The sequence below is a fragment of the Sardina pilchardus genome, chromosome 22, assembly GCF_963854185.1.
Source record: "Sardina pilchardus chromosome 22, fSarPil1.1, whole genome shotgun sequence".
NCBI classification, from domain to species: domain Eukaryota; kingdom Metazoa; phylum Chordata; class Actinopteri; order Clupeiformes; family Clupeidae; genus Sardina; species Sardina pilchardus.
Window position 1 is genome coordinate 28982105 of NC_085015.1, and position 13336 is coordinate 28995440.

The following is a 13336-nucleotide window of genomic DNA, read 5'->3' on the forward strand; positions in this document are numbered from 1 at the left end:
GTACCAAATATAGGAATTGCCTCCTATATTTCAGATTTGTACATACAAATTTCAGATTCATTCCCTCTCATGTTTGTTCATCCAGTTAAGATCTCTTGTTTCTGCCGTCTCTTCACAACCAGAGATTACTGTTGAGACCCTTTTCATTCACGATGCTTGAGTGTTAAAATAATCTACCTTGTGCTGTTCATTCCATTGATTCCAAAGATTCAAGAATCATTAAAAAAAACTTGTATTGTACATTAGTTATTTAATATAGTCATACACATTTGTTACTCCTGTTTTTTTTCTTCAAATGTTTTGGGAGTTGCTGTTGACAAAAGAGTACGACAAGTACTTAACATGAACATATGATCTTACAGAAATGTGAACAATTAAAATGTTGTAAAGTAACAATCCCTCACAGTGAATGATCTAAACCATCACTCTGTCTACTTACATGGTCAATTACTAAACAGTCTCCATATGTATAGGCTCTATGTTGATAATTAGACAGTGTACAATGTCATAATGTTTAATGGCACTTGTGTGTTTAAATGGACCCTCAGACATGGCCATTTTTATTTGGATTTATTGGCTGACAGTTATGATCAAAAGTGAGTAATTGGCAAATGAACACTTTTGAAAGGAGAGCCATCTAGATGTGTTTCTATTTAACTGGGTAAGTTTGTCATTGTTTTGTTCATACTCAGTAGCTGAGTGTTGATCCAGAAGTCTGCAAAGACCATGTGTCATGCTTTTGTGAAATTTGTACCAAGGGCATTCTCATGGTCATAAACTCCCTATTAACCTTAAACTTAAAATGCCATTGATCTCTCTCTCTCTCTCTCTCTCTCTCTCTCTTTCTCTAGACATGATTTTTTTTGTACTATCCACCATGGCACCAACCAACAGAGCAAAGGAATTCAAATAAGTGTGATCAAAAAGGGTGATTGGAGGTCTTATCTCCCCACTGCACAGTAGGATAACATTACAACTATATTCCTGGTCGTATTGGCAGACTGTACATTGCACCTTATCAGCACACTCAGACTGCATGGCCAATGTGCTAGTGAAAGGCCTATTGATTGGTGCTGGGTTTTATGATAGACTGTGTTGTTATGGTGAGTCTATCGATTTGAACTGCTTAAGTAAACTCAACCCTTATAAAGTTAACTAACCAGCAACAAATGTTTGAACTTACAGCTTTGTGTGACTATATTTTGTCAGTTTGCACATGTTTGCACAACGAAGGAATCAATACCAGAAAATGTCACTCTGTTAGACCCTGGTTTGCCGAGTATCTTAATAGAATCGAAACACTAAACATTGAGCAATTATTAAAGCAATGGTTTATCACCAGACCAAAACCTTATCGGGCACAGAGAGATTATATTTTCATGCAATTATACAGGTTTATATAATTGTCTGAATACAACTGATTATGCTACTGTACATGTATCTTATTTCTGTTCTGTACACCTTTACTTGGTCAATCCTTCTGTAAATAAAGTATTTGTGAGTTTTGAGAGACACAAAGAAAGAGACAAAGACAGCCCCCCTATGGAACTTGGGTTTTGACCCCATTACCAGAAAAAAAGTTGAGCACTGACCCTTAGGTTAAATAAATAAAGACAGCACTTCTAAGGAGAGTGGCTGCTGATGACCCTGGTGCAGCCTTGGGCAGACAGGCTGATTTACTTGGCTGGCTGCAAGCAGGTTTAAGCAGCACAGGACCACTCAAGGCTGGCAAGTAGTGAGGTTCAAGCATAAGTACTCTTCATGCAACTCCTCTAAACCAATTCACCAGATATGATATGTCAAGATGTAGCAATAAGCCTTTCTGGTTCAGTCACATTTTCAAATGGGTATTTTAACATCCCCTTCAGATAGTAAATGGGTATTTTAACACTCAAGAATATATCCTGTTTTCTGAGTTTCTGCATTGTCATTGAGGGGGATTAAGTCATGTTAAGTCATGCAAAGTTTTTCCTGTCTCTCTCAGCAGTGACGGGATGTACCAGCTCTGTGTTGAAAGAATTGGTAAGGAGAGAGGAAGACAGAGAGCAAGAGAGGAGATGGAGTGTGCGTGTGTGTGTGAGAGAGAGAGAGAGAGAGAGACGGCACACATGGGTTGCTTCATGGTTCTCTCGAAGCGTTGGGTATGCAGACAGTTTCCTCCTGACACAAGCAATTAATCTGGATCACTCAGGAAGTTATTCTTACATGTATGTTTCCACAAATAATGTTATTGGGTGAGCTTTAGGCCCTAAACAATGGCCTCTAATTTGTTTTGCTTCCTCTTTGGCCCACAGCAGACTGTGAAAACAAAGATGAAAATGTGAGGAAACTCTGGTAAATTACAGCTAAAGAATGCGGGGGGATAGTGCAGTGCAGGGATTTGACTAAATGGAGGCAGAAGCGCAGAGGTCAGACATTTCAGAAGGTTCTGCTTTAGTAAACATATAGCCTATCTTGTAGTGATTAAAGATCTTAATGAAGTAAAATGTTGTCATTTAAAATGTCATGGTAAATACACTGTGTCAGTGATACAGGAAGGGTCAACTGGAATGAAGACAAGTTATCTGAATGCTATAAACCGAGCTCATAACTAGGATTCTGCTGTCTGCATGGCAATGAAGGAGGGAATGTGATATCTAGTATCGATTTTCTATTCTTTGGTGTAAGTGCATTTAGGTAAAGAGCACCTTTGTCAAATATAGCATAAGGCTTAGATATCTATATCAATGTTCAAGACAGTGCAGTTCCAGTGTAAAACAAAGAAAGCTTTGCATATCTCTGTAAACTATACTTGGATTTTCCCTTGTGTATGTGTGAGTGAGTATGCACACGCTATATGTGTGAGTGTGTGTGACTGTTGATAACACAGGTGTAAACAGTTCCTCTGTAATCTCTACTTTTAGAGGTACCCTGTTAAAGGTGATGATGGAGGCGCTGTTACTGTCTACTATCAGTACAAAATGCATTTGCTCGCATTGCACAATATCTGTGCTATATCACCTCCTTATCCACTTCCTCAATACACTCTCACAATTTTAACATCCATTGACATTTGTTAAAACCATGAGCTATCTTCCAGAACATACCTCTTACAAGATTTCAAGTGCGAACTTATGACTGTCCACCCTAACCACCAAGATAGTGTAATGATTACATCATGAAAATACCTTATTACTCATGCAGACCTATTTTCAAACTTCTACTTCGTGTAAGTTCTACGTCTAAAATAGTGAGATTTTTTTTTTAAATCTAATAAGTGTATCACATGCCCTCTCTTTCTTGAGTGTCCAGCCTCTGTCATCAGCTCATATACCTGTTCTTGCATCCCTTCATTGGCTGCCAGTGCATCAGAGGATCCACTTTAAAATACTTCTGATGGTGTTCAAAGCCCTCAACGGCCAGGCCCCATCTTACATTTCAGACCTCCTAATACCCCACTCAGCCATTAGATCCCTGAGATCTTGCAATCAGGGTCTTCTACATATCCACCACTCCAGATTAAAATAAAAAGGTGACAGGGCCTTTGCTGTTGCGGCTCCACGTTTGTGGAACCAATTGCCACCACACATACGTGATGCCCCCTCCATCTCTACTTTTAAATCAAGGCTCAAAACCCACCTTTACACCCTTGCTTTCCCTCCCCCTTAGTTTGATGGTTTTGTGTTTTAAGTGTACTTTTATTTAGTTTTGTTATTTATTTATTTTTATTTTACTTATTATTATTATTATTATTATTATTATCTTATTTTATTGTATTTCATTGTATATTGTATATTATTTCATTTTATTTCTTTACCTAATTATTATTACACTATGTACAGCACTTTGGTCGGTGTGAACTGTTGTAAACGTGCTTTATAAATAAATATTACTTACTTACTTACTATATACAGGCCTACTCATGTTACACTGTCACACATGTCTCCATGTCTGCAGAGAGGACTGTGTTTGGGTTCAAAAGTCTTAAACAAAAAACAGTGTTTCCAATCAATCCCAAAATGAATGGTAAAAACTATGAAATTATAGAAATGTAGAAATGTTGTTTTGGTCTCTGAAACCATGGATGGACAGTAAAAAAACTGAATACAACCACTCTGTGGAGCTGTTTAGAGTGAAATGAAGTTAAATTGAATGAGTTTACTGTTTCTATTGTGCAGCCTCAAGATCAGTTTAGTCTTGTAGATGTGACGTTGAGCAACAGACTTAAAGATGACATTGAATGGATGGAGTATTTGTATTTACTTTGTTCTCTAATGTATAATGTCATTTCTAAAATGGATTGTTCAGATCCTTGATTATGATTGGCTGAATTGTGTTTGATGCTGTTGTAAAATCCAGCTCAAACATACACCTTGGCCGCATTTCATTGATACACACTTGATACAAAAGAGAGTATCTGTGTCTCAATGATGCTGGGTAACCATTCTGATTGAGGAAATATATTTCTTGGGAGAAGAATGATTATTTAAGAAAAAAGCCTTACATTTAACGTTGCTGTGTCTTTATTTCATGAAATCGTGCCAGATACATAGCAACAGTTTAAGAAAAGCAATAAGCCACTTGAGCCCGTGAGTTGTTACACTGATTTTAGAACAACTAGGGATGGTCTTAGTGCACATGGTGCCTAACAATGCCCCTTAGCTGTTTTGAATTCAGTGTCACCTACAGCCTCCCAGTGCTTATTGCTTAATTAGTATAAGGTATGCAGCTTTGGTCTGTCGAAAACATACTCGATAACAAGAAATGTAATATATTATTCATGATAATGTTTTCAGTAGTGTGTGTATTCACTTCTGACTTCTCACTGAGGAAGGGAGAAAAGAAAAGGAAGAGAAAGAAAAAAACAAGCAAAATAAAAAATAATAGAGAGAATAATTGCACTAGTCTGAAGCATCTGTAGCTTCTGTAGCATCTTCCAGAGGGGAGAAGCTTGAACAAGTGGTGGTTTGGATGATAGAGGTCTTGGATTGGTGTGAAGCCGGGAGGTGCACCACATCTGGGATGCTCTCATCCAGCCAGGTCATGGTCATGCAGATGAGCAGAGCTCTCCATGTAGGCTACTTCCAGCTTTGAACTTTGAATCAGAAGTGAAATCTCATGCATTTTATGAAAGCACATTTCTTCATTAAAAATATATAATATTATCTTATTTGCCATATCCCTGAGTTAGATAAGAGTATCCATACCTTTCTCTTTTCGGTGCATGCAATAACCCAATCAGACACTGTTAGCCTAGCTTGGCACAATTAACTGAAGGTGGGTTACATCAGTTAGCCTACAGTATATTCAGCCTATATCTAAAAGGGAGCATATACAGTGTAAGTGTGTTTCCCCAAGCTTTTGAGATCATCTTGATCACCATCTTGATTTATTAATAAAGTTTCATATTTCTGTCTGGGGGTTAATAGTAGGATCAGTGTTTTTAACTTTTGTTTTAGTATTCTTAGAATGTTTTACAAATGAGACAGGAATCAGTTAATTTGAAAAAAAAAACTTCTGTACATTCCTACACTTTTCCTATATATAAAGGCAGGCAGAAACATATTCTGGAGTATGTGACTGTAGCCTACTGTTATTAGCCTGTCTAAAAACACACAGCCATACGACCACTGTTTGACCAACCATCAATGAGACAAGCAACATTTCAGCTGTTGCAAGAATTCAAACATAATCATATATAAAACAATTGACTATGACACACACCACCACACACACACACACACACACACACACACACACACACACACACACACACACACACACACACACACACACACACACACACACACACACACACACACACACACACACACACACACACACACACACACACACACACACACACACACATTGTTACGGTTGAAATCACTGGTACTTGCTACAAGAACCTTGACCCACTCTGTACTCCATGGAAAGTGTTATCTTGGGCAGTGTGCTACAGGAAACTCTGTTTATCACTTCCTCACAGCCAGAGTTTGTTTATGCCTCTATCATATGATTGGATTGCATAAAAATCCACAATTCACTTGTATACATTCTTCACATCAATAAAAAAAAAAACTAAGTGTGAGAAGGGGGGCCCAGAGGAATCGTTATCACACACGGCATATGTTTTGTTGTATGAAAACATGGTCTATCAGGAGGTGACAGATCTTTCTGTTGGTCTCATTGAAGCTAGGCTTTTTGATGAGTGGGATTTCAACGAGTCAGTTTCACTTCTGCCTTTCTAAATGAGCACTGAAGCACTGAGCTGTGGCAGGGTCATTTCACAACAATGACAGGCTCCACATAAGCTTCAACACACACACACACACACACACACACACACACACACACACACACACACACACACACACACACACACACACACACACACACACACACACACACACACACACAGCACTTGCAGTGTTCAAAAGGAAATGTCTGACTGGGTTCATAAAGCAGGTATAATTTAGTTTTAAAACTTTGTAAAGATGAAAGAATAACAGATAAAATAACAAATAATGAATTACTTTGGAAGTCAAATATCATAATAAATAAATCTTAAGACATCTTCATCTGGTTCTCTGGGTGCAAATGTCCAGGCTCTCACAGCACACTCCAGTATGCAGTGGAGAGTGTCCATCAGTTCCTCCCATCTGGAGCTACAGGTGGCTATTCAGAGCCCCTTCAAGTATGACATGAAGGGCACACGAAATGAGACTGCAGACGCAACACGTCAGGCCAAGGGAGAGGTAACAAATTAAGGCAAACAAACAAAAGGAAATGATCAGCCTGGGTATTCATCTCATAAAACCTATTCAAAACACATCTAATGTATTTCCATTTTTATACAGGTGACATTGATAAGAATCACAGTAGCATAACAGTAGCCTATTACTCACCATTAATGCTCTTTATACAGTTCTTTATACAATTGCATCTTATTTACGTGCACATCTACTTTGGTATTTACTTATTGAATAGGCTACTGGAAAGAGGGAGAGGAGAGAGAGAATGAGAATATGCCATGCGTCATCAGACGGCCTACTTACATATATTTACTTCAAGCTCCATCTGGTGGACCAAAGGCAGAACTAGTTTGAGACAACCTCATTTAGCAGGAAATTACAGTAGAAAGTTGTTTTTTTTGCCAGATAGCGTGATGCCGATGCCTCTAGGTGCCATGAAGGGCACATATTTGGATGTGTTGTGGCCTTATCCACGTAAAAACAGAGTGAAATAAAATGTTTAAAACTGTAGAAAAATAATATCATTGGAAACATGAATTATTCTAGCTAGCATTAGTGCATGGTATTTCCATAACCATAACCATGAGATATTGATGGGTTTCATCAGGTCCCGTACAGGTGTATAAAGTCAAGCACCTTGATTATCAATGCAAACTGCATAATGCACCTGTGGAAAGGGACCTGATGAAACCCATGGCAAGGCTACGCTTCACAATGACTGCAATGAGTTGTTAACAGACATTCACAAAGACATGAAGCAATCTATCTGAAATTACACCTATTTTAAGTATAATTCATGATGCTTGAATATTGCAGTTGGAAGTGTAGGTGACACAGTATGTTTAAACTGTAATTTCAAGTTTAATGTCGGCATGTTGACATGACATTTCAACTTTAGTCTCACAATTTTGAGTTTAAAGCTGCAGCAGTGTAGCAGATTAAGGGGACTAATACTGCCCTCATGCTATTCGGAAACTCCAATGATCCAACTTTAAAAATCCCGACCTCCACAAAAAGTGTGTTCATGAGATCAGCTCGGAAAGCAAATACAGGAAACGCATAAATTACGTTAGAACAGCTTACTATGGCTGAGCAAGACGGAAAATGTTTCGGATGAGTGCTCCTATCTGTAGACTTAATTTAGCGATAAATTACCTTGCCTATTTGTAATTAGAGTGAGATTTGCCTCTTGCAAGGCAGGCCACTGTGGTTGGAGACTATGATAGTGAGGTCAAGTCGGATACCTTGGGTCACAAGATTTCCGCACGAGTCTCAGAGCAAAAAATCTGACCCGACTTTGCGTTCAAGTCATCTTTCCTCTACCAGAGGTCAGAATTTCCAAAGATCTGATGTGGCATGAAGGTGCTATTATCCAACATTTTGAATGCATGCAATTCTCACACTTCTCCTCCACTACCACCAAGCACCCTCCCATCGAGTTTGTGTTTGTTAATAGTGACTGTGCACGAACTGTGATTGACAGTCAGATCGGACCAGAAGAACCGGGAGCTATGGGTTTTTGCAAAACAAATAGGCTCTGAGGTAGTAGGCTATAAGGTTTTTTCTTTCCAAAACCGGATGATTTATGTTCTTCTGTCAGTTTCAGTGAATCATGAAAAACCTTGCTTCAGGTGTGACCCTATAATACTCTGTTGGAGATTAAGGATGATGGAATTTGAGCTTATTTGGGGGGGGAAAGACAGATTTTTAAAAAATACTTTATATCCCTCAACGTATTTTGTTACAAATTACATCTGATTTTTTTTCAATTCTGCAAAATACAAATGACAAAAATGTGCAATGCTACTTCAAATACATATAATTAAAACACTGCCCACGTCTGCCTACAGAGTGCGCAATAGTCTCTCTCTGACCCTGTTTCAAGGAAAGACGTAGGCGTGCGCGACAGTCAATCCATTTGAAAATGAGGAAGTCCAAGCTTGTTCCATTTCCCTATGCCTCAACGTTAGATTTTTGGGTGGTGTAGCCTTTGACTATATTTAACAAGGTAAGATCACAACAAACGCAGATTTTATGGCTGATGTAGTAGCCGATATGCCAATCTTGGTAGGCCTAATAGGCGAACCCAGATTTTTTGCTTGATAATAAATAATGACGCTATAATAGCTATGAAATCTATAGGCCGAAATGGGTTGTAGCCTATAGATTTTACGTCGGCTACTTCACACATGTTTAATGCTCTCCGACTTACTGTATCTAACTGTCTATCACAGATGTATATGCTTGTACAAACACACACGGCGGACCTGCTACATCTGAAGAGGTCGCCTGGGATTCGCGCGTGGTCATTACTTGTAGGTGGGCTATGTTGGCACTTGAAGATATAGCTAATCGGCAATATGCCATAATTTAAGGCCGGTATAATGTCATGGAAAATCTATGTCAAGCAGTTAAAGCCAGTCTTTATTCAATTAAGATGGCTGTCATATTAAAGCTAGTGTCTTTTTCAGGTATGTTATCCATTGGACTTGCTGCTGCATACTACAGTACAGGTGAGTAGACTATTTGTCTGGAATGTCATCTCAAGCGTGTGTGTGTGTGTGTGTGTGTGTGTGTGTGTGTGTGTGTGTGTGTGTGTGTGTGTCTATGTGTACTGTCTGTCTGTGTGTGTGTGTGTCTGTTTGTCTGTCTGTCTGTCTGTCTGTCTGTCTGTCTGTCTTGTTTAGTCTCTTTTGTTGTATTTCAACATTAACCTGGATCATATCTATCTCACAGGATTGAAGATGGTAGATTTGTTTAAATCATGGAAATTATTAAATCTAATTTCACCTATTGGTCTATCCATCTATTAAGCTTAACTATTTTATGCATTGCTTTATCTTAATAGATTGATAGATCATAGATGTTATTTAAGATTTAAGAAGTTCCATGATTTTCTTTGTTTGTAAATTTGAGTTAGCATGTTGGTACACTCTTTTCTGTGCCTGGCCTGATGCAGATTTCTGGGGCGTGGCCCAAAGTTAATCAGTAGGTCTTGTATAATAAACTATCATTTGCACCAGAAATCACCAGGATGTCCATGCCTTTTGTGTTGATTGATTAGGCTATATGTGCTAAATCTGGTGAGTGCTATTGCATATCTGTATTGAAGATCTAAAAGATTAAAAGTAATTGGCCCAAAGTTGTAAGAGCAGAAACATGGAACTGAGATTTGAGATTGTTTTTAAATTTGATGCTCCCGCAAGTGGTCTGCTTGGTGAGTGTTTAATCTGTACAATGAATATTCTTATTTTATCACTAATGTTCACATCTTGAAAAAATTACCTGAATCTGAAATAAGTATCTTAAAAAGTCACTCGTATCTCTCTTTGCTTTCTTTTTTAGATAGCCTGTGGTGGAAGTCATTTTATGTGACCGGCTGTTTATTCGTGGCCCTTCAAAACATGGAAGAGTGGGAGGTAATCTGAATGTTTACAGTGTACAAAATAGTGACATAATTCAGAACAGCACATAAATTGGAATTTATGATACAGTATATGGAACCTACTGGAGTATTTACAGTCGCCGTTCCCTATCTGGCGTGCACCAGGGTGACTTCAAATTCAACATGACTTTGATCCCTCTGGTGTGTGACAAACTTCAGCCTCGCACGGGCAGCTCTTGCACAGGCGAATGTTTTTCAGTGGCACATGAGGTCATCTGATTGCGTCTAGATTGAAAGCAGGATGGACGAGCTAGAAGCCAAGATCTGGTAACAAGTGTGCCTCTACAGGCAACAAGCACAGTTTTGATAAGTTGTTGCGTGATTGCTTGCTGGCCCACGTAGTGATCAATGTGTCATGCGTCACCCCTAAGCACCCTCAGCAGCTGTTAGGGTGTCATTAGCTGCGCCAGTTACATGCATTGCAGAGAGCTAATCTAATGACCTTTCCCTATCTATACCTCTATGATTGCAGCCTATATCATAAGAGGTATGTATTTATCTTTTACGAATCATTCATTGACATTGATACATATCAAAGTGTAACATAGCCAGCTGGTACGTAGCTGTGTAGTATGTACACAGCTACGTGTAAATCTTCCTGCCAACACCTTAAGAGACTATTAAGAGGGCTAGTAGCAACCTGGGCTTTTAGTGGAATTGCTAGCATGCTCAACTCCTGTTCCAAGGTGCTGGAGTTGGCGGGTTTGAGTCCGGGGGAGTGCTAGACTGAGTTCAAGGACCTAAACATATACAACATCCATACTGCACAGCTGTGTGCCAACTTGCTACCACAACATTAATACAATATTGTTAAAGAAAGAAAAAAATACCCTTAATATCACTTTACACTTGTACTTTGTTCTTTTATTACAGAAAATCAAAGCAATAGAAAGCAAATAGATGATCATTCTGATGCATAAATCCTGAGGTGTCCTTGGCTAAATTACTCCAACATTAGAAATTGCCATTGTTAGGCATTTTGTAAATTGAAGTTAACAGAAAGTTAGAGACCTACTGTATATGGGAGCATCATGTTGCAATGAGGCAGAGTTGCGGTCTTGGGGTGGGACCAAGTAGTTCCACAATGGAGATGTTTATACAGGGAGATATGTATTGTAGTTATTATGAATTAAAATACTGTATATTGGTGATTGGTGACTTCTATCTAGGCCTTTTTTAACACCCCTACTGCCGTCAAAGTTAAGTTCAAAAGTGATGTGAAGTTTTGGCCTTTTGTTTAATTCAATAAATTAATTTAAACTTTGATGTTTGTCATTAGTATAAGCTGCCAGTCATGGAAGCAAACAATCAAGGAAGCAAATATAATCTCTAAATCTATGCTACTAAAATGTTTATATGACTGTGTACATTTCCCAAAAGGTGTCCTAAATAGGTCTATATTATCTGTGTCCATTCTGTTTACAGGAAGCTGTGTTTGATAAGGCCCGCAACACAATTGAACTGAAGACATTCAGTCTATATGCACTGGTGCTCACAGTGACACGTGGGGGCCATAACACAGGTATGATTTCATTTCATGTGTGTGAACTAAACCTTCAACGCCATTTGGCCACTTTTGACCACTTCACGCTTCACACTGACACAAGGCCATTTGACCACTTCAATTGGCTCTCTCTGCAGTGGTATTGGACATGCAGCAGCTACGTGATCTGAGTGTCCAGGAGGAGAAGGTGCGCTACCTGGGAAAAGGATATGTTCTCATACTGCACATGGAGACTGGCTTTTCTTATCCTCTCACTCAGAATGCCGTACTGGCAGGAAAATGGTGGGTATATAGCATGTAGATTTATTTATAGATGTTAATATCATGATGGTGTAGCTCCTAACTCCATAAGGTAAAAATGTGAGATAAAAGAAACCCCTGACTATAATCCTATAATCCTATAGAAAATCTGTGGATTGACTTGAAGAGAGCAGTCCTCCGCCGTTCCCCAATCCCCACAGAATTTGACTGAATTTGAACAATTCTGCAAGGAAGATTGGGCAAATATCCCCCAATCTAATAGAGACACATCAAAACAAATTGATGACTGTAATTATAGCAAAAGGAAGCTCTACAAAGTATTAACTCAGGGTTATGATGACTTTTCCAACCCTGTTATTCTAGTTTTTCATTTTTCAGAACTGTTTTTCAAATGGGTTTTGATTTCAGGCTGTAAGACAAATAAAGTAACTATTTCAAAGGGGTATGATGATTTTCTGTAGGCACTGTATGTCAAAATATAAGATTTATATTATTTTATACTAGGAATACATGGTATTGTGACAGATCTGGGTAGCCGGGAAAAATATATACACAATATAAAAATATATATTGCATGTGTGAATGGCCAGGATAAATGCTTTTAACTACAAGTAGTGAGAATGCCCTTCAAATAGTCTAGGGCTCATAGGGTTAACCTACACTGGTAACAAAACCAGAATATCTCACTTAAACCCCCATTTGTTTTAACAGTGATGTGGAAGCAGTTGAAGCACTTCTCAGACGTTTCCTTGTCCTGGAGGAGGGGTCATGTGCTTCACAAGGAAATGAGCGAGAGATAGAAACAGAAGTGAATGACAGTAGTGATTCAGAGGATTAAACTAAATGTCCTTTTACCATATGAGGTCAGATATAGCAGCACTTCTGGCATGTGTGTTGTACATCTCTAATTGGAAGGCTTTGTTAAATCCTGTCATTACAGTAATTTCCAAACAGAAACGAAATAGTCTGATTGGAGGGGAGTCTACTTTCAGGTCTTTGTAAGAGTAATCACAGGAGAGATTGACTGCCAGCATTAACTTTGTTACTTTGATTGATTAAGTTGATACTTTGATTGAGTTTGTATAGAAAACGGATCAACTTTTACCTTGGTTCAGTGGTGCAGTATCTACCTCAACAACACAATTGTGTTCTTTGTGCCTTTGCTTTATTTGTTCCTCTGTAGTTTTCTCCCTGCGTTGCTTGCAGCTATTTCCAGCTGTGTTTAATACATATCCATAAAGAAATCATTATTGTGAAGGTCCGTGGTATTGCTTCTCTGTAAACATTTACTTAAACAGTAGCCTACATGATGTACAACACAATAAGGCTATGTTCAGATTGCAGACAGATCATTTCTTCTTTTTTTTCGCCAAATAAAATCTTTTGAAATAA

At 38.5% G+C, this 13336-nt stretch overlaps 1 protein-coding gene across 1 annotated transcript; it reads left to right on the plus strand.

Moving 5' to 3' along the window:
• The first annotated feature begins 8652 nt into the window (after positions 1–8652).
• On the plus strand, positions 8653–13336 carry LOC134069927 (cytochrome b-245 chaperone 1 homolog). Its single transcript, XM_062526072.1, has 7 exons — positions 8653–8742; positions 8969–9053; positions 9206–9247; positions 10080–10153; positions 11605–11701; positions 11821–11965; positions 12656–13336. Exons 2-7 carry the CDS (start codon positions 8969–8971, stop codon positions 12780–12782), a joined length of 570 nt encoding a protein of 189 aa, XP_062382056.1. The 5' UTR covers positions 8653–8742; the 3' UTR covers positions 12783–13336.

Coding starts and splice junctions, on each gene's coding strand:
- LOC134069927 (XM_062526072.1), top strand. CDS start 8,969: ATGTATATGCTTGTACAAACACACACGGCGGACCTGCTACATCTGAAG. Junction 9,248..10,079: donor TGCTGCATACTACAGTACAG/GTGAGTAGACTA, acceptor TTTCTTTTTTAG/ATAGCCTGTGGTGGAAGTCA. Junction 11,702..11,820: donor ACGTGGGGGCCATAACACAG/GTATGATTTCAT, acceptor CTCTCTCTGCAG/TGGTATTGGACATGCAGCAG.